Source organism: Chrysoperla carnea, chromosome 1 (assembly GCF_905475395.1).
Source record: "Chrysoperla carnea chromosome 1, inChrCarn1.1, whole genome shotgun sequence".
In the NCBI taxonomy this organism is placed as follows: Eukaryota; Metazoa; Arthropoda; class Insecta; order Neuroptera; family Chrysopidae; genus Chrysoperla; species Chrysoperla carnea.
Window position 1 is genome coordinate 86,663,796 of NC_058337.1, and position 22,559 is coordinate 86,686,354.

Sequence of the window (22,559 nt, forward strand, 5' to 3'; positions counted from 1 at the left end):
TACATTCTCTTATGGCTGTTTTGTGCCACCAAAATAGTATTGACTAAATGTGCTATAATGGCGCTCGTGTAACGGAGTGTAAGTTCATGTATATATATATATATATATATGAACTGTATGTCCTCTGGAACACCAATAGCATCTTAATTCTTTACACTCCATAGTTTTATCTTTGCTTTAGCATACCTGAGTTGTCCTGAACACGATCAATATTTATAACGGAGTTTAAACTCACATATTATTTTCATTTTATAGATGTTATTTCTCGGATATTATGAGTTTCTAACTTGGATGTAATCATGGAGATATACCATAGAGCTGTTATAGACATAGGAAACGCAATAAGTGATTTCTCGACTGCAGGTAGAGAGTGAGAGAGGTAGAAAGAGACAGAAATTGTAGACGTATAAGAGAGACGAAGGCAGCTATATGCGCCTACTTTATCTGCCTCTCTTCAGCTATGCATATGCTTATTACTTTATCTAATTCTCTCTACTGCGATCAACCGTTTGGTGGCGACTTTGTAGCTCTATGGTATTATCTCTATGGGTGTAACAAATCTTAGTTAATTTAAACAGGCCCATTATTGTTAACAACTGAAAATTAATCAACGCGTTCAGTACAGATTAGACCAGCTAGACCTAAGTTAGAAATACAGCATATCTGAACTTCTTTTTTGTCTTTTGAGTTTTGATATAAGAACCCATACCCGAAGTTTGTAAAAGTATTTTTGAATCATTTGAAAATTATCTTTGACTGACAATTTTTTCAAAAGAATCGAAATATCATTGTTACCGGTTGATTTGCACACTGTAAGTATAGAGCTGTAACTATTCAATTTGTAATATTTCATTACGTTTGAAATTTTGAATTTTTTGTATCAGATTACTACTTTACTAGAATATTTTGAACCAATCACTCTTCTAGTTCATAAGTTAACTATTAGAGACTTTTGATCCTTATTATTTTATTTATAAATACATTTAGATAATACTGATTAAATACATTACAAAATTAAAGCTTTAACTGTAACACATTTGAAAGATTTAAAGAAGATAATCGGGAAGTATCTATTAAAAAATTTAACGATACGGTAAGTATTACATATACATACTTATTCTACCTTTGAATATGGTAGAAGGTCTTATTTGTAACTGTTGAAGGTGAATAATAAAATCTGACGATAAAGATTATTAATAAAGTGCTTACATTGTTTTTCATTGAAATATAAATGTTTATAAATATTTTAATGTTTTGATAACAACATACTTATCGAATATATAAATACATATAGTAAGTATAATAGGTTAGGGGTGCCAAATAAAAATTTCAAAAAAACAGGAAACCGTAGTTTACCTTTTCTTTGGTATTCATAAATATGCGAAGAATAAATTGTACAATTTTTTGTTCTTGACAAATTATTCATATTATCACAATAATTAACTCTAGTTTTTAGATAATTATACTTTTCTTGGACTTTTTTTTTTTACATTTGTCTATCATTTTGTATATAAGATAAAGAAAATTTTTATTCATAAAGCATTAATTTTTTTTAAATGGCCAAAAAAAGCTTAATTTATGCTTTGTAAACCGGAGACTGAAGAAACGCTCAGAAAACCAGAGACCCCGATCCAAAACTGGAGAGTTGGCAGCCCTATCATAGGTGTATTATAATGTTGCATTTTGTTTATATTAGTAGCACGTACTTACATATGTCATTGTAACAAGATTCATTCACCATTCGTCATACTTTTCTTCTTATTTTTAATTGTTTTTGGTGATTTTCTAGTCTTATTATGTATATTTACTATCAATGGCTGCGTTCAGCAGAATTGAGCTGAGTCAAACTGCCGATACATGCATGGGCGTACCTAGAGGAAGGAAAATCAGTGCAGTTCTTCCGTCCCTAGACTTGGATTTACCACATATGAAGTTGGCTAAGTTTGTGTACTTGCGAAAATATTATTGAATTTATGAAATTTTTATACCAATAATATCTGATTTGTTGAGCACTGACCACTTTCTAGCTAAGCACTAACGAGCCAATAAATAGGCTTACATATAAACACGAGCCAATAAATACAGGTGGTTTTTTTAAAAGTTTCCACCCTTGTATTTCGAAAAGAGAATAGAAAATTATAAAACGTGAAAACACATATCGGTTCATTTTTAGAGAGAGAGATATGCTCGCAGGTAAAACATAAAAATTATTTTTTAGCAATTCATGGTATCAAAATACTGATCTAAATATGAAATACAGAGGAGCGTGTAAACAATTACCAAAGAATACCGAACGTATTCTTTGACATTACCTTTCTACCTGAGAACATACATTTAAATGACATAAAAAGGGAATTTCTATTAATTGACTTACGAACTAGAGTTGTGAATGACATAAAATAGATTATATGTTCTATGCTTTTTTGTTTGTCGCCATCAAAGTGCCATTTAATGTTTCTTGGAGTCGCGAATAAAACACCCAAAATTAATAAGGTCGAATTTGATCGTTTGTGCGCTGGGACAATGCCATGATAGCTTAATAGACATGAAAAATGTGACTGATGTTAAAAGCAAGTCAATGGAACTTTTTATAAACTATCTTGGTACATATGCGACATACTTTTATGTCGTGTTTAAAAATATTAAATATCATTAGACTGATAACCTAAAAAAATCATTATTAAAAAATTGGTGAATTATTTGATAAAATAATTCATAAACCGACGCCATACTGGTGAATCGTTCCGAAATATACTGGCCAGTGCGTGTATATATATATTCTTAAATATATATTCTTATTGTATTCGTCAATTACGACTAAGTCTTTTTCAGACGCCATTATTCCTTTAATGAACAATAAATAAATAAATTTCTCGCACAACACCCGGTGAACACATGTACACTGTCATGCTCGTTTTACCAGTACAATATGGCGTTGATTTCTGACGTCATGAACACTGGCCAGTATACTGGTTTATATTACGGAGCACACCCAATATTATGAAGTTAATCATAATTAAATCAGATTTTTATCAATATCATTTAGTGATAAAAATCAACCTGTTAAAAATTTAATAAATATTTGCTTAAATTTAAAATTTGCCATCTATCTCTGTTTACTGCTCAGACTAAATTGTGGTATAAAATATCAGTAACGGTGTGGCAATTATATATATATATACACCGTGTTCCGTTATTAACTGCAGAAACCTAACTTTTCAAAATAAGGTCATCAAGAGCAACAAAAAAACTCTTTTCCAAATTTCGATCTGAGCCTTAATTTGGGAGCTACAGGTATGACAAAAATTGATAAATTTGATTATTCATTGGCTGTCATTCGATAACCAGTAACCAATGATAATAAGAAGATAATAGTAAATTTTTTTTAAATAATATTCAACTGAGGTAGGGATTTTTAGAAATTATAACATGATTTGATTCGTTTATATTATTTTGCAAAAACATTAAATTATTGTACGAAAACAAATAAACTATGTGACAATGGGTGTGGTTTGCTTGCTTAGATCCAATGATAAATTGTTTACTTATAATTATTATTATTTTCTAAGAATAATAGAATAAAAATATTTAAATTATAAAAAGTGGGACAATTTAATAATTTGATACATTTTTTGTTTTTTATTATTCTGAGAAAATAATAATACTTATAAGTAAACAATTTATCATTGGATCTAAGCAAGCAAACCACACCCATTGTCACATAGTTTATTTGTTTACGTACAATAATTTAATGTTTTTGCAAAATAATATAAACGAATCAAATCATGTTATAATTTCTAAAAATCCCTACCTCAGTTGAATATTATTTAAAAAAAATTTACTATTATCTTCTTATTATCATTGGTTACTGGTTATCGAATGACAGCCAATGAATAATCAAATTTATCAATTTTTGTCATACCTGTAGCTCCCAAATTAAGGCTCAGATCGAAATTTGGAAAAGAGTTTTTTTGTTGCTCTTGATGACCTTATTTTGAAAAGTTAGGTTTCTGCAGTTAATAACGGAACACGGTGTATATATATTTTTTTTTATTTAAAAAAAAAAAAATATTAAGTAAATTATTATTTAAAAGGGATTAATTTTTTTCTTATAAAAATCCGAATATTATTATCCGAAAAAGACCGGAGACACGTCGAAAAAGCGAGACTCCGATCCAAAACTGGAGAGTTGGCAACCTGGTAACCCTATGTACGAGGTTGGGTAGATTTGGCTGTTATATAGATATTTTGTTTGTGTATTAAAAAATAAAATATAACATTTAAAAAAATCAGACTTCATTCTTTAAAGTCGTCTATTGATAAAACAACTTTTGGGATCTTATTTGAGATCTTATGAAGGATTCTTTTAAATTAAGATAGGTATATTTTGTAATGTTCGTTTAGCCTAAATTGTATATTACATTTGAATAAAATGGTACTTGCTCCGCAATTGCAATATATTAAGAAATTTACAACTTGGAAAAATAAGTAATTAAATAAGTATTTTTTTTCCTTAGTAGAAATATTACCATCTTTATAAAAAACTGATATCTACTAGAATTATATGTTTAAAATAAGTAAAAAAAATAATTGAAAATAATCCGCCACATAGTTTCAATGAAAAAGTAAAAATAATCACACATTTATACGATTTTTTTTAGTGGAGGGGATACGGAAAGAATTGTATGGAACTGTTTACAAGACAACTATATTAGAGTATACTGTGGTTGTTACAGAAAAACTATAGTAGAGTATTGTAAACAACTGCTCAAACACTGAGTAATGTGTGTGTGTGTCTCATTTCACTACAAGCTCATATACTCGTATAATCCAAAATAGTTTTGACCATATAATAACGGAGCAACTACCTTAATAACTCCTATTATTGCGAAAAAAATACTCACAGAATAAAACCAAGACAAATATGATTGTTGTTAATATTGCAACTGTTATAAACATATTTCTTAAATCGCTTCCAATTTCATCTATATTGTCACTGTTTCTAACAAGCATGGGTGGTAGTAAAAACCCGATTGCAACGCCCAACTGGAAAAACGAAATAGCTTAAGAGCAAAGTCAACGCGATCAATCTATTTTACAACTTTTTTGGGCCTATTACTCAAAAAGTAAAAATTCGAATGTAATAAAATTTGAAAAGCACAATCATACCATAAAATTTACAGTTTCTACGAAAATATCCAAAAATTAAACAAAAAATTTTAAGATTTTTTTCTGGGGAAAACTTGTGAGCTTGCCCTTTTGAAATCATGTTAAAATTGTGTATTCCAAATTTCATTACCTTCGGACTATTATTTTTTGGAGTAATAGACTTGCAAAAATTGTAAAACATATCTAGTATGGCCGCTAATTTAACTTTGCTCTTAAGAAACTAATATCTAAATTGCGTCATGCGGAACTTAGGTATCTACTCAAATAAAAGAAACAAAATATATTATTAGATTTTTGTAGCCATTTTACATTTTAAGAAGCTAATGGAAAATATTTACAAAAATACCAAGAAAATCAGTGTGTTTGTAAGGACTTCCACGGGGTAGGGTCACTTTTTTTAAAACTTGCTACAAATTTGTAAATTAATTCTACGGTAGTAAATGATTATAATAAAAAATTAAGAAACAGTATGTTTCCCGGACTTTTAATGGAATAATTAGTTTTAAAAATTGGAAATTTAACATGTAAGTAAATGGGGATCAATTCAGTTGTATCTTTGGTTATGAACTTAATATGAATAAGAATTTAAATAAAATAAGCTTTCGATTAAAATAATAAAAAAAGGTGGGTTTCCGAACGAATTACGGATATATTTGATATTTTTTATGAACTTCCTGCTTTTTTTGAAGATACTTCCGACTTGTAATAGCTCACATAATACCTCACTTAGCAACGCCGTCTGTCATCAAAAATAACTAAACCCATTCTTCACCAATCAAACTTGTTAAACAATAAAAAAATAACTTAAACAAAAGTTGCAAAGTTTTATGGGGGCATCATGTTCTGACATCATATTGGATCTAGTCCCGAGGGTTGCTTTAATAGTCAATTTAGATCCTAAATTTAAAAAAAAACTATTTAAAATAAAGTTAAAACCTTAATAAATTATTGAATACAAAAAAATTCCGTTGTGCTAGATTAATTAGGGATGTATGCGCACGGTAGTGGGGACACAAATTTAAAAAAATTTATTTTTTCAATTTTGATGGTGAATTATGTTTTTGCTTGACAATATAAGACGAAAAGTAAGAATATAATTTTTCGATACCTGGAGTAATTTTTCAAAATGTCGAAAATTGAAAACTTTGCTTTCGATATTTCGAAAACCAAGGCAGATATCGAAAAATTTTGTTCTTCATTTTCGTCTACATTCATGAAGTTATAAAAAAATTCTTCATCAAAGTTGAAAATAAGGTACAAATAATTTCAGTACTAAATCTAAAATTGCCTTGGTGCTCGTACTAGCTTAAAAACAAAGTAAACTCAAATTTAATATCGCTTTAAGATGCCCCCTTCGAGTAGAACAACTATTAGCTGGTTCATTATTTTAAAAGACTCTTCCCTAGTTATAGTATACAATCTGAACATACACTTTTCGAAAAATATCTTTTACATGTTGATATAAAAAAATTAACTTACTTGATTTCCAAATACACCTATGCTACAAGCTGAACTAACTTGACCTGGTCCAAACCATACGGCTGCTAATCTGGCCGGTACACTCAATATAAAAACTTGGCTTAGCGCAGCAAATGTTTGTCCAATAAATGTAACTGCAAATAAATTTGGAGCTACAGAAAAGACTTTTATCCAAGCTCCTAAACATGTACCAAATGAACCGATTATAGTAGTAAAGCGTAAACCCTATAAGCATAAATATTAATAGTAATTCAATTTATTTTAATTTACATGAGTAAGATTTTTATTTAGCTATAGGCATAGGAATAAATGAGCCATGAGTATACATTTTCTGGAATTCTTGTCAGATAGAAGCTACCACTCAATAAAAAGTACAATAGTGAATATTTTATAATTTTTTAAAAATCCTCTTCTGGATTATATGATGAAATAACTGTAGAGCAGGCAAGTTTCTTTCAGGGCTGCAGTTTGTTTAAGATAACAAACACTTTCATCAAGAGCATTGGAAGAGTAAAAACTCTCTTGATAGAAATTTTTCACCTGCCGAAAAGTAAATAATTTTCGATTAAATACATGCATTTATTTCAATGAAATTGGACGAAAGAATATTAACGAAGGAAGAAGGAAATTTAAATTATAGCGGCCACAAATGAAAGGGTGTATTATTTAGGGCAAGGATGGCGAACCAATGGTACGCGTGTCTTTAATGGCACGTGGCATAATATTTTGGGCAGGCCACCGATCACATAGTTCACTATGCAGTATTATATTACGAACAAACTCGAGTGATCCTACGAACACAAGCTCGTTTACAATTGCTGATGATGTGTAGTTTGCTTCCGCAAAGCACAGCCTTGCCTTTTATTCAAATGAATGGCAAATTGTAAAAATTGAAAATTTTTTTCTATCACTAGCTGACTTCTGTCTATAAAATAATTATTTCTGCTGAACAAGTTCAATGCCAGGCGTATATAGGCTAGCTCTTGATAAATAAACAAAATTCTTCAACGTCTTTTCAACTAGCTCATATTTCTATGTCTATAATTATGATATTAACGATTGAAATGCTCACCTTTAAGTCTAACAAATAACTAGCTGGAAATATTAATGGAATATATGTGACCATGTAGATCATTGAGGTCCAATCAATAAATACTGATCGAACACCATAATATTTACTTATAACATTTGCAATAATTGAATATTGTATCCATTGTGCTGCATTCAATGCTGAATAAAATACAAATATACCCAAGATTAACCATCGTTTTCCATACATACGATATTCAGCTTCTTTGATTGGTGAATTTGCATTGGTGCTTGGTGTTGTACCCACATCTGAGGAAAATTGTATTGTATACACCTCTTTGGTGTTTGAGTGCGGATCAACCATGACGTTATTTTATATGCCCTGTAATAAATAATAAGAAGCAGAGATATAGCATTTTCGATTTTAAAACGTACGTAAGGATATGTTAATTCAAGACCTGGTGACACATTTAGAGCACGGATTTGATCCATCAAGCTATATATAGCTTAAAAATATCGTCTATGATAGTTGTATAGGGAATGATTAGTCTCTCTGGAATTCACAGGTGGGACAGGTGCTGCGCAAGGTAAAATATATGTGTTGAAAAATATTATCGACCCAACATGAAATAACAAAAATTATAGTTTAGTATCAATAATAAGCGTACTAAATGAACCTCAGACTACTTGAGTGGTGGGACACGGAACGAGACCATCCCAATGATATTGTTTTAAATAGTAAAATAGTATATTACACTACAAGGGCAGAAAGTTTGAGATTCCTGATGCACTGCCTGCATCATCTATTTATCTTATGTATACTACTTTCTTTATTTTCGCCCGAAAGTACGTACTTACTGCTTCTGTTGGGAGCAAACACGCAATGCTAGTCGTAACACTTTTCGTTGTACGAACTATTCAAAAAAGAACAAAAAACCCAACCATACATGTTACCGCAAAAAGACAACTTGAAACCTACTGCACATATTCTTAAAAGCAACGCATTTACGTTTCTACTCTATTTTAGATATCATAATATGTGAAATTTTTGTTTTCTCCGCGAAACATTTAAAAATAGACTTTTGTATGGTTTGTAAAATCTGTAATTGCTTATTACAATTATACTAATACTAGATATACTGCAGGAAATGAAGCATTTAAGGTTGCAATTCTATGGAAAAATAGACTTTTTATGGTACCCGACTGTACCATAAGGTATGGTATGGTACCCGACTGTACCATTAAGTGTGCTTTTACTAGTTCGTCCAAGCTAATTCTGCTGAAAAATTGTGAAATTTGAGAAAATAATCATGTGACAAAAATCAAAATAATCAATTGGACCCTATATTTTGGGGGATTCTAAACAATTTTTGCCTCATTACATTTTTTTCTAAAACTCACCGTTTTTGAGATACAAGTGATTGACAAAAAAACAAAACCTAATATTGATGGAAATTTAATATTGTCGAAATTAACGATTATTGTGTGGTTTCGATCAAATATTTGAAACAATTTTTGTCTCGTGACTCTTTTCACCTCTTTACGCCATTTTTGAGATACAGTTTTAAAAAAATTCACATTTTTAAGCTAAAATTTTTTTATCAACAAAATTGATGATTATCGTATGATTGTTATCAAATATTTGATTTAAAAAATGATTGAAATTTTTTATGTTGGACTATTGTAAGAACTTTTGTGTTTTGTCATTTTTCACCTTAAGTTACCATTTTCGAAATAAAAGCGTTAAAAAAAGCGTAAAGCGCTTAAATCTTAAAAAAAGCGCGGAAACGGTGAGGTAAGTTGAAAAATGCCAACATACAAAATGTTCTTAGAATAGTCAAAAATATATATTTCAATCGTTTTTATATCAAATGTTTGATCACAGTCATGCGATACTCGTTAATTTTGTTGTTGACAAAATTTTATTGGGAAATATTTTGTATTTCTGGCCTTGAAGATTACTAGCCTTGACTAATTATAAAAAATTGCTTAAAGACTACTTTCTCTTAATGTTAATTGTATGAAAATGTGATTTGAATTAATTATGAGTGCTTGGAGATTGGAGTCAAAATGAAAAATTTTGATTTTTTTTTGCTGACTATATACCTATACACTTTTAAAACTTACTGATTATATCCTAGTTGAGACTTTGTATGTGTAAAGCATAGAAGTAATAACATAGAACCGTTATAAAGTTGCCATCCAAATGTACCTTCTATTTCAAAAACGTATAAATTTATTCTGGTTCAACGTATAAAAAACGGTTTCAGTTAAAATTAGTAGATAATTTTATCCTCTACAACTTGTATAATAAATGTAAATATACCATTGAAGGCAAAAGGAAACGAGATATTCTCATAAAATTGATTTTTGCGATTTTCGATCTTTGACCTTGAATTTGGAAGGAAACTGTCACGTGACTATATGTGACTTTTAAGACAACATTTGTATTATCAAAATAAAAGTTTGTACAAATCTTCAGCTTGTTCTGTTAGATTTCAAGGTGAAACTATGATTAGACTGATTGATTTTTGTACTCGATGACGTCATTGGAGTTTTTTTTTTGTATTTTAAATAATTTCAAAGAATTTGAATTGACTTTGGAGCTCTGCGAAAAAAAAGCTTAAATATTCTTGCTTCATAATTATAAAGTTGCTGATTTTAAATTATTCAAAAACAAATTTAGAAAAAAAATAATATACCGAATTGATCTAGAAGATTTAAATTTAGCTCGTTTCACTACCTAAACTAAGTTTAATAGTCTACAACAGTACAACGCCCATTTTTATATGGGATTATCAGGTCCGTAACGAGGGTACATAGTCAGTGGCGGATTAAGTATTTTGCCGCCCTAGGCCCTGTCTGATTAGCCGCCCTTTTTAAAAGATGAAATTTTATTTTTTTGAATCCGTTTATATTATTTATCCGTTTATAATACTTATATCAATTCATATATGAGACACCAGAATCATTGAAAATAAAATAAGAAAACATTGTGCAATTCTAGAAGCGGCTTACATGTAAGATTAATTTTACTAAAGATACAAAAAATCAACAGAGCTTTGAAAATTCTTCAAAAAAAGCTTATCAATATTCAATTATTTCTGTTATAAAACATTTTTTATCAGTATTGCACTCACAAATAAAAAAGTTAATCAGAAAATAAATTCCATTCTATTTCATAGAAATTTATTTGTAAATTTATATAAAAAAAATTCGAATAGATCCTTAAAATGTATTGTCGTTACATTATATCAGATTTAAAATTTTGACATTCTGAAAAATTTGCCGCCCCCCAAATTGTGCCGCCCTAGGCCCGGGCCTCACGGGCCTAGGCGGTAATCCATCACTGTACATAGTGCCGGTGGCAAGTATTTAGGTTGCACCTTATATATATCGAGATCGGCTCTAACGATTTTGATGAAAATTCGTATACTGATAGTATTGAACATAAGAGTAAAGGAAAAATGGGGAAGAGTGGCCATAACCGTGTTATTTTAGATTAAGAGTCTGTAAATTTAATTGATAAAGTTTTTTTTTTTTCAAATAATAGAGTATCAATAATAGGTTTAAAGAATGTGGAGCCCAGGTAGCGGAATTCAGCACAACAGTGATAGCTAGCAAAAACCTGACATCACAGTTGAAAAGAATAGCCCAAAATTAGTGGATTTCAAAAAAAATTCCAATAAGATCGGATCAAATTTGCCTGTGATAGCAAAAAAATCGAATTTTTTAACTTGATGACGTCATTAAAATTAAAAAATTTACTTTTTCTCTATCACATCCAAATTTAATCCAATTTTGATAAACCAAGAATGTGATCCTACTAAATTTGGGTCGTACTTTTCAAATTTGAGATCAAATTTAACCTAGCTCTAATAGATTCCAAGAATGTGGAGCCCTGGTACCGGAATTAAGCACAACAGTGATAGCTAGCGAAAAACTGACATCACAGTTGAAAAGAATGACCCAAAATTGGTGGATTTCAAAAAAAATTCCAATAAGATCGGATCAAATTTGCCTGTGATAGCAAAAAAATCGAATTTTTTAACTTGATGACGTCATTAAAATTAAAAAATTTACTTTTTCTCTATCACATCCAAATTTAATCCAATTTTGATAAACCAAGAATGTGATCCTACTAAATTTGGGTCGTACTTTTCAAATTTGAGATCAAATTTAACCTAGCTCTAATAGATTCCAAGAATGTGGAGCCCTGGTACCGGAATTAAGCACAACAGTGATAGCTAGCGAAAAACTGACATCACAGTTGAAAAGAATGACCCAAAATTGGTGGATTTCAAAAAAAATTCCAATAAGATCGGATCAAATTTGCCTGTGTTATCAAAAATATCGAATTTTTTAACTTGATGACGTCATTAAAATTAAAAAATTTACTTTTTCTCTATCACATCCAAATTTAATCCAATTTTGATAAACCAAGAATGTGATCCTACTAAATTTGGGTCGTACTTTTCAAATTTGAGATCAAATTTAACCTAGCTCTAATAGATTCCAAGAATGTGGAGCCCTGGTACCGGAATTAAGCACAACAGTGATAGATGGCGAAAAACTGACATCACAGTTGAAAAGAATGACCCAAAATTGGTGGATTTCAAAAAAAATTCCAATAAGATCGGATCAAATTTGCCTGTGTTATCAAAAAAGTCGAATTTTTTAACTTGATGACGTCATTAAAATCAAAAACACTTTATTTTTTCTCTATCACATCCAAATTTTATCCAATTTTGATAAACCAAGAATGTAATCCTACTAAATTTGGGTCGTACTTTTCAAATTTGAGATCAAATTTAACATAGCTCTAATAGATTCCAAGAATGTGGAGCCCTGGTACCGGAATAAAGCACAACAGTGATAGCTAGCGAAAAACTGACATCACATTTGAAAAGAATGGCCTAAAATTAGTGGATTTCAAAAAAAATTCCAATAAGATCGGATCAAATTTGTCTGTGTTAGCAAAAAAATCGAATTTTTTAACTTGATGACGTCATTAAAATCAAAAAATTTACTTTTTCTCTATCACATCTAAATTTTATCCAATTTCGATAAACCAAGAATGTAATCCTACTAAATTTGGGTCGTACTTTTCAAATTTGAGATCAAATTTAACCTAGCTCTAATAGATTCCAAGAATGTGGAGCCCTGGTACCGGAATTAAGCACAACAGTGATAGATGGCGAAAAACTGACATCACAGTTGAAAAGAATGACCCAAAATTGGTGGATTTCAAAAAAAATTCCAATAAGATCGGATCAAATTTGCCTGTGTTATCAAAAAAATCGAATTTTTTAACTTGATGACGTCATTAAAATCAAAAACACTTTATTTTTTCTCTATCACATCCAAATTTTATCCAATTTTGATAAACCAAGAATGTAATCCTACTAAATTTGGGTCGTACTTTTCAAATTTGAGATCAAATTTAACCTAGCTCTAATAGATTCCAAGAATGTGGAGCCCTGGTACCGGAATTAAGCACAACAGTGATAGCTAGCGAAAAACTGACATCACAGTTGAAAAGAATGGCCCAAAATTAGTGGATTTCAAAAAAAATTCCAATAAGATCGGATCAAATTTGCCTGTGTTATCAAAAAAATCGAATTTTTTAACTTGATGACGTCATTAAAATAAAAAAACTTACTTTTTCTCTATCACATCCAAATTTAATCCAATTTTGATAAACCAAGAATGTGATCCTACTAAATTTGGGTCGTACTTTCCAAATTTGAGATCAAATTTAACCTAGCTCTAATAGATTCCAAGAATGTGGAGCCCTGGTACCGGAATTAAGCACAACAGTGATAGATGGCGAAAAACTGACATCACAGTTGAAAAGAATGACCCAAAATTGGTGGATTTCAAAAAAAATTCCAATAAGATCGGATCAAATTTGCCTGTGTTATCAAAAAAATCGAATTTTTTAACTTGATGACGTCATTAAAATCAAAAACACTTTATTTTTTCTCTATCACATCCAAATTTTATCCAATTTTGATAAACCAAGAATGTAATCCTACTAAATTTGGGTCGTACTTTTCAAATTTGAGATCAAATTTAACATAGCTCTAATAGATTCCAAGAATGTGGAGCCCTGGTACCGGAATTAAGCACAACAGTGATAGCTATCAAAAACGTGACATCACAGTTGAAAAGAATGAACCAAAATTAGTGGATTTCAAAAAAAATTCCAATAAGATCGGATCAAATTTGCCTGTGTTATCAAAAAAATCGAATTTTTAAACTGGATGACGTCATTAAAATCAAAAAATTAATTTTGCTCTATCATTTCCAAATTAGATCCAATTTTGATAAACCAAGAATGAGATCCTACTAAATTTGGGTCATATTTTTCAAATTTGTGATCAAATAAAACCTAGCTGTAATATATTCCAAGAATGTGGAGCCCTGGTACCGGAATTAAGCACAACGTAAAAAAATGGAAAAAATGAAATTGAAACCGGAAATGAATTTTATGAAGATCAATATCAAAATTTTTTGAATATCATGAATATTTTTTATATATTTCATATATTTATGGTGTAAAAAGGGCGTTGTAGTAAAATTAAATACAAATTGTTGGTTTTTCCAAATTTTTATTCACATTTAAAAATAATTAATTTGTTTCTATTATATAAACATAAAATGGTTATATCATAATAATGTAATGCAACATATTTGTTTGAATCTGGTTTTATTCAGAAGTGAGAAAATTTTAAGATGGTTGTCATGCCAACCAAGGTAAATCAATATTCATTTTCGAGATGAGTATTTTCGATATAAACAACACATATAATACGCCAGTTTTAAATAATAAACATGATGTATCTACAGACTCTACCGTATTTCAATTTCAGATTTTAAACTAAAATTAGAAACAAAAACAATAATTGAAATATTTTTAATAGTCGTAATAGCTTATTCATTTACAATTCGACCATTGAATAAACAGCCTTTGTATAGAAATAAAATATAAAACCAGTGACCACTAATATTTTAAGTTAATGTGTTGTTCAAACAAAGCATTTTTTAGATGCGTAAAATTTTTGTTAAACATTCTAAATTATTAAAATATCAACTTTAAATTAACATGTTGCGTTTTTACCTACAGAGATAAACAAAACAAAGTGCCTAATAGTGATTCCAATCTTTGCATACTTGCGTAGTATTATCGGTAGTTAATTTCACGTGGCAAAAATAACAGTATTCAATTTCAATACTGTTAATGTTTTTTGGGGTGCTGAACTCGAATAAGACGTTTGTAAACAAAATTTCCTGAGGCTCTCCAAGATATTCGAAAAATACAATGAAATTTTCGAACTCTTTTCAGTTTTTGCCTCGTCTTCAAAAAATTCTAAATGAGTTTATTTCACATTTGTGTTATAGCGCAAGAGATTGAAAAAAATCTTTGATAAAAATTGTTCTTTTTTAACCGACTTCAAACAAAAAAGGAGGAGGTTATCAATTCGACTGTATTTTTATTTTTTTTATATGTGTTACCTCAGAACTTTCGATTGGGTGAACCGATTTTGATGATTCTTTATCTATTTGAAAGGGGGGCTTCCCGTGCAATCCTATTTCATTTTGGTTCAGTTCCGACAACGGCATTCATGAGAAAACCATAAAAGTATTAAATTTGCATTAAGTATGCACGACAAGGACGACTAACTCAATATCACGCCAACCGATTTCGATGGTTCTTTTTTTAGTGACAAATTAGTTAGTGTACATCAGATTCACTAAAAATCACAAAATAAAAAAAAAAAACTTTTACCATAATATAATTTAGTTAAAATTATTGTTATTTTTGGAGTCGGTGTCAGCCAAGCTAATGTTGCAACCTGTTCTGACAGAGTTGTTTCCTTGGCTGACACCGACTCCAAAAATAACAATAATTTTAACTACATTATATTATCATTATTTTTTTACTTTTAGTGCATATTAATTTGTTTTGGAAAAGTTTTTCTTTTGAAGTCGGTTTTCTTTTTGCTTTTTGTTAAAAGTTTTTTTTCTATATTTTTCTAATTGATTTTTTTTAACAAGGTTATATCAAAATGGTAAAAACATTTCTAAAATACTTATCTTTACATACAAATAATTGAAATATTAAAAACAAAAATGGATATTTCGAAAATCGCAAAAATAATTCGTTGAAAAAACATTTCGTAATAAAGCTACTGTTCGAATGATTCCGAAAAAATTTTAACCTCAAATTAAAAAATGCAAATCAAATTGGTGGGTTTTAACAAACAAGTTGAAAACTTTTGGAACTCTTTGTAAATTTGCCTTAACCTTGGAAAACATAATACACACAAATCAATAAAAAATGATAATAAATAAACAATTTAAATAGATAAAATGACTAGTATTTAATATCTATTTGTCATTTTATGTTTAAATTAAAAAACATTAAATATAATAATGTATAACAATGTGACAAATAAATTTTGAGCTTTAATTTTAAATATTGTTTATATAAAAGCTTTGTGTAGAAATTCATAGCAACAGGATAAACAAAGATACAAAATCATTTTAATAAATATAAACACTTACCGTAAATATACAATTATTATACACACAAACTTAACAAATATGTTTGAATTTTGATTTAAAAATATAATATTTATTAAAAAAATATTAATCACAACAATTTATTAAATTATTAATTGAACATAATAGTCAAGAGTGTAATCCTGGAATGTTATATTCATACTAACTAAAGCCAATATACTTTGTTTTTGTATAGTAATTTTGATTTCATTTAATTGTAAAATATATTTTTGTAAAATGTTTTTAAAATAAATGAATAAAATTTTATTTTTTTAATATTTTAGTGATTTTTTTTTATATGAAGATAATACATGTTATTATAGAAGTTTAATAAACTTATTAACTCTGTGTTAATTGTTGTACCAGGTGTTAAAAATTTCCGTAGTAACTTGTGGAAATAATTTTACAATTAGTGTTTATTTAAAAATTTAAGATTATTTACGGAAAATTTATGAATATTTTATTATCTTCACTTATTTTTGAACATAAAATATTAAAAAATAATCTTTTTATTTTCAATTAGTCTTTTCGGGTCTAAATAATTTGATTGCAAATATCTCCAAAAATATTCGAAAGAAAGTTGTATTGATTTAAAGAACGGTAAAATTGTCTACAAAAAACATTCTTAGACAAAATTTCCTATTTTTCACAAAAACCGAGTAAAACGCTATGGAAAAGTTTACACATATGTTCTTGTATGATTAACGTGCGAACTCCGTTTACAAAAAGGTTAATATTAGAATACGATATCCAACATATAAACAGGCTCGCGAATCAAAAACAAGCAAAATAAGGTTTTTTATGAATATGATTTAGTTAAAATTTTGTCCATATTTTGTGTTTTTTTTACAGAAAAATTTAGATACCTTTAGTTCTACCTATTTGAACGTGATTAAAAGCTCAATAAACTTTGACATTTTCACAATGAAAACTGTTTTTAGAGCTGAAAACAGGAGTAAATTGAATTTTAATTTTCATAAGTTTTCAATTTTAAAAATTCAATTTACTTTTGTCTTCAGCTTTAAAAACAGGAGTAAATTGAATTTAAATTTTCATAAGTTTTTCATTTTTAAATTCAATTTTCTTTTGTCTTTAAAAACAATTCCATAGTGAATATTCAAAGTTTATTGTGTTATTGAAACATTATAGAAATCGTTGCGTGGCTGTATTGTACTAAACTGGACATTTTTTTCTACGAAAATTCTTAAAAGTGAGAGGTTCTCGTACACATAGCTCAGAAAGTTTTTGATCGCCCTTCTATGCTTCAATTTAATGGATATCTGTTTTTTGTTGTTCTAATAAGAATACAATTGAGTAACAAATGCAAAAATTATTTTGCCCGGTGCTGAATAAAATAGGATACTCACTGTTCGAAAAGTTAAAAATTGTAATTTTTAAGATGTCGGACAAGGGACGTCATCTTCATATTCAGCGTCGGATAAAACGTTTTTTGGAATCAGCAATTGCGAAAAAGGCACATATCAGATTATTTAAACTTTTCAGAAAAAAAAATTTACTAACAATCGAAAATTACTGAGATATTTTGATGTTAACGTTATTATATATAACGTTATATGTATAATTCGATACTTTCGATTTATGACATGTGCCCTTTTTGAAATTTACCGCATTCAGGATACATAATTTAAAGAAAAAGACTAAACAGAGTGTTCATTTCAAAAGTAGTTCATCTTAACTTTTGATCTGATGAGATTATTGTTTTGAGTTAAAACACATCAATTTAGATATCAAGAAGGAAGTTAAAAAATGGTACTAAGAGAATTTTAGGTTTCATCCCTTCATCCCTAGCAACCACAACTTAGAAATCGCATACAATTCTCATTTGAAATCGCATAAAATTCTCTATTTAATATGATAAAAAAATGCAATCATCACACCATCCACCTTCTGTGTAGTCTATCTTTAGAACCAATTGATCCAATTGAAGTTTCAAAGAAGGGGTGGAAGTTGAGTGAAGCGGTTTTTAAACAAGAACAAAAAATTATAAAATTAATTGTGTAAGTATGCACCTACTTGTAATATAAAATATTCGTTAATTCAATAGATTTAGAGCTTCCGAAGCGTGCTTTGCCTTCTTGGTCATTCCGCGGAGCGTAGCTATAGTTCTTATATAAGTACATACTAGTTAAAATTTGTATGGCCGCTAGAGGGACGCCGATGATATATACTTGCCTAAGGCGTTTTCGACATTTAATCCGCCTCTGAATGTATATTGGGCGAATGCATTAATTAGCACTTACCGTTTAGTTTAGCGAGTGGAATTTTCGGGTAAAAATGTAAGTTAGTTAAGATTCCTGAATTAAAAGATTCCTCAATGTTGGGAATATTAAAATTAAACAACAAATGAACTCTAGAAATAAATTTATTAAATTATATCCATTGATATCATGCTAACGTGCCTCAAATTCTATCACGTGATTGCCATTTTGTTTTAATTAATAAACTCAATTTCTATATCATTTAAAGCTCAGCCAAACAAAATTAATTTTTTTCCTAAGATGAATATTTTGCCAGAAGGAAGCAAAACCCCAACTTTGTTTACAACAAAAAACTGGATCAGATTTCAGCTTGGCTACCTCGTAATTTCGAATTAGATTTTCGAAACATATAGTTATTCCGCGCATCTCGAACTAGACACTAATATCAGCAGACTCGAGAGTGGTATTTTAAAATTTGATTATTTTAGATACCTGTAAATGTAGAAATTGTTCTAAGACGACGATATATAGCAAAGTAGTTTTTCATATAAGTTCTCTTCATCAAAGTTATCGGGGAAGTTTAAAATAATATTCTGTTCTCAACGTGACAAATAGAAATTGATTTGAATTGTGCAACTAACGTAATAGAATTTCGGACAATATGAATCACATGTGCGTGATACCGATACATACTAATACTAATATAAAATGATATTAATCATCGTCGGATTCATCGTCCCCTAATACAGGAACACCTTCTAATACTTTTAAAGTGGGAATTCGTTTAGTTATCTCTTTAGTATATTTTGCTGGATCTATCGTATCATACAATGGATTGCCAATGAATATAAAATCTTCTAAAAGTGGTAAATTACAGAAACGTTCAAATTCATCCCATTTTTTTATATTGTTATAGGCAACATACAATACTTTTAATTTCTTCAAATTATCAATACCTCGTGTTCTTTCAATATTATTATAAGATATCCATAATTGTTCAAGGGTTTTAGATAATGGATCCAAACCAGCAAATGTTTTTAAATGATTACGTCCAATTGATAGAATTTTTAAATTCTTTAACCCGTTCATAGCCGTTATTTTTTCTATTAGATTTGTAGATAAACTTAATTTTTGGCAATTTTTGAAAACTGCTATAGATGCATCCAATTTATCAATTGCAGGTGATCCTGCACGTAATGTAAAATCTACCTCTTTCATATTTTCAAGTTTTACATTTGGATTTTTTTGTTGATACTCTGCGATTTTATCTTTTATAGAAACCGAAATTGTTTTTGCCATATTTTTTGATTAATAATTATTGTTAATTATTAACTTATTATAAAAACTTGCAAAATATTATTAAAAAATATTTTATTAGAAAAAATATTATTGATATTTTACAAATATGTACATTGTTTCTATACCAATCAATTATTAATTATTTAAAAAAATAAATGATGGTCTAAGAGACGGTATAAGGTCGATCTTCACCTGTCTGATAACCAGATGAGAAATATTTTTTAACAAGCAAAAACAGTTTTAACATTTCTAAGTAAAAAATGTTGGTACCGTTTGTAATATGTTTCTTACATTCTTAGAAACATTTAGTCACTTTAAAATTTTTACGGATCCGATCCTCTATTTTACAACCCTTAAATAACCTCCCCGGCGGGACCGCTGGAGAAATCTTTTTTTTTAGTTGATAATTTGAGTTGATTTTTATAGATTCATTTTGTTATATAATTTTTCAGTACAACACTAGAAAAAAATCCAGTTGAATTAATGAAAAATGATTTAAAATAAAGAAACTCGAGAGGTTAAATTATTTAATTTGAATTAAATCATAGAAAAACATATAGGCAACCATTTTCAGACTAAAAAACGTAATTTTTAAGAAATTGTTAACCATCTTTAAAGTAGAAATCCTCAAGCGGTCACGCTGGGGTGGTTATTTAAGAGCTGTAAAATAGAGAATTGGACCCGGAAAAATTTAAAAGAAGCTAAATGTTTCTAAGAATGCAAGACACATTTACAAACCAACATTTTTTCCTTAGAGATGTTAAAACCGTTTTTTCTTAAAAATTTTTATTGATTTTTAAATACTATCATAGTTTTTCTATCGAAGTGTTCATGGCTATTTTTAATTAAATTAGTTTTAATCAATTTTTTCCATGAGAGGTTTTTTGTAGGCGCTTAAGCCTATACCATTATTTTCGAAATTAAATTATCTTCTGATACCAATTTCGATTGGCTAACAGATCTTCCTCTTTTTAATGTTATCAACTTCCCTACCAAGCGGAAACCTTCTATCTCCTAGGTATACTTTTGGAAAGCAACCCCGGAAATCTCAACGCACTAAATTAGTGTTTTTTTTTAAATTTAATTTCCAGAGTTGTTTTTCCAATAACATGAAAGATTGCCAATTGATATGTAACTTAATAACTTTGAGTTGTTGGTCTATAAATGTTCAATTGAAAGAGGATATTTTTCTAAGGTTAATGACAATTTCTAGAAAAGTTGTTTGCAAACAACAATTTTTCTAAGGGATAAAGCTGAAAAATGTGAATGTGTTTATTGTGAAAAACGAACAAATGTTTTTTAATAAATGTTAAATGTACAAATAATTGATCAAAAAATTTTTCCCTTAGAAAGGGAAGATGCAAAACGAAGATATAGAATTTAGTGTGTAACCATTTGCAGTGTTTTTTGATAACAACTCATAATACGGAACACTTTTTGGGAAAGCACATCTTGAACTTGTTCGAATATTTTTGAATGACACTGTAAACAAGTGAAAACAAACAGTTGACTGAGTTAATTGTTGAAATACCATGTTTAGACTGTGTTGATTACTCTCACATTACACATAAATACATGTCAAACATATATAACTAATTCCCATATAATACATACTATACAATTTGCGCTCTCAAGGATAAACAGTGATGTTAACGAAAAAATATTTCAAACAAAGTTGTTTATTTTTTTATAAGGAACATTTTTTACATTAAAACTTTTGTTCTATCTCTAACGGTTTACAAGATGGGTCCTACAGACCCAAGACTCAATTGACCTATGTTGCTCATTTACGAACTTGGCCTCACTTTTTACGTCCTAAGCACGCTATAAAAATTTCAGCGTGATATCTCTTCGTTTTTGCGTAATGGTGATGACAGACGGGCAGATAGACGACAGACGACAGACGACAGACAGACTGACAACCGGAAATGGCGTTACAAACTTGGGACTAAACTTAGCATACCTTGATATATTTCATATACATGGTATAAAAATGTGTGTATTATATTGGATCAAAAGGAAGTGCTGATGACTAATAATATATTATTTTATCAGTGTTTGAATAAATATTAATTAAAGTATATTAACTTGGTAAATATTGTAGAGTGATACCGATGTAGGGTACAATTATTTTAATCATTTATTATTGATGGTAATAAATAATCTATTTTAATTCTCAGATTTTGATCGCGACCTTCTTCTATAATTTGCAAGATAAATATCATTATATTCGAAATATTAGGTATGTATATTAGCTTGGGAGCAAATTAAGATTTATTTCATTTAGCGAGAATCATTATCATGTCTGGCAAAATGTGTGTGGTCGACAAATTATTATATATTCACACAGGCACAGAATAGAAATTATAGTGCAATAAATATGCTTGACAAATAGATAGTTGGTGTTCGAGATATTTTAGGAACCAATCTAGCCAGGTTCCACACTTGAAGTGTTGTTCCATCTTCTACACTATGTATAATAAATTAATATTAGTTCGAAGAATGAGTCAGAACCACATTCGTATACACAGTGTGTCTAATTAAGTCGGCATATCATATGCAAGAAAAAACTTGCTTGATTTCTTTAGTGATCCACAAAAAATATAGGTTTAAATCTATAAATGAATACCGCCCAGTTGGAAAGAAGATTTGAAGAAAGAATAAGTCTGAATAACTCTTAAAAAGTCGAGGAACTCTGAATAACCCTGAATTTCTAAACGTTTTTGGACTGTCTAATTCAGATTGAGTAAGTCTGAATAACTCTGAATTAGACAGTCCAAAATCGTTGAGAAATTC

At 29.1% G+C, this 22,559-nt stretch overlaps 2 protein-coding genes across 3 annotated transcripts in view; both read right to left on the reverse strand.

Moving 5' to 3' along the window:
- Positions 1–22,559, reverse strand: part of LOC123306201 (uncharacterized MFS-type transporter C09D4.1) — a 43,397-nt gene that overhangs the window by 15,077 nt on the left and 5,761 nt on the right. Inside the window, exons 1-4 of one of the 2 annotated variants that reach the window (XM_044888116.1) lie at positions 16,249–16,307; positions 7,721–8,059; positions 6,649–6,873; positions 4,905–5,046 (exon numbers count right to left, since the gene is read on the reverse strand). In XM_044888116.1, the coding sequence (XP_044744051.1) occupies positions 4,905–5,046; positions 6,649–6,873; positions 7,721–8,041 (688 nt within the window). In that variant the 5' untranslated portion in view covers positions 8,042–8,059; positions 16,249–16,307. Of the gene's footprint in view, positions 1–4,904; positions 5,047–6,648; positions 6,874–7,720; positions 8,060–16,248; positions 16,308–22,559 lie in introns of those variants that run through there. The other variant, XM_044888115.1, reaches the window with a different exon arrangement.
- LOC123291825 (dynein axonemal light chain 1-like) lies at positions 19,179–19,763 on the reverse strand. Its single transcript, XM_044872253.1, has 2 exons — positions 19,546–19,763; positions 19,179–19,428 (listed from the first exon to the last, which is right to left on the reverse strand). Exons 1-2 carry the CDS (start codon positions 19,761–19,763, stop codon positions 19,179–19,181), a joined length of 468 nt encoding a protein of 155 aa, XP_044728188.1.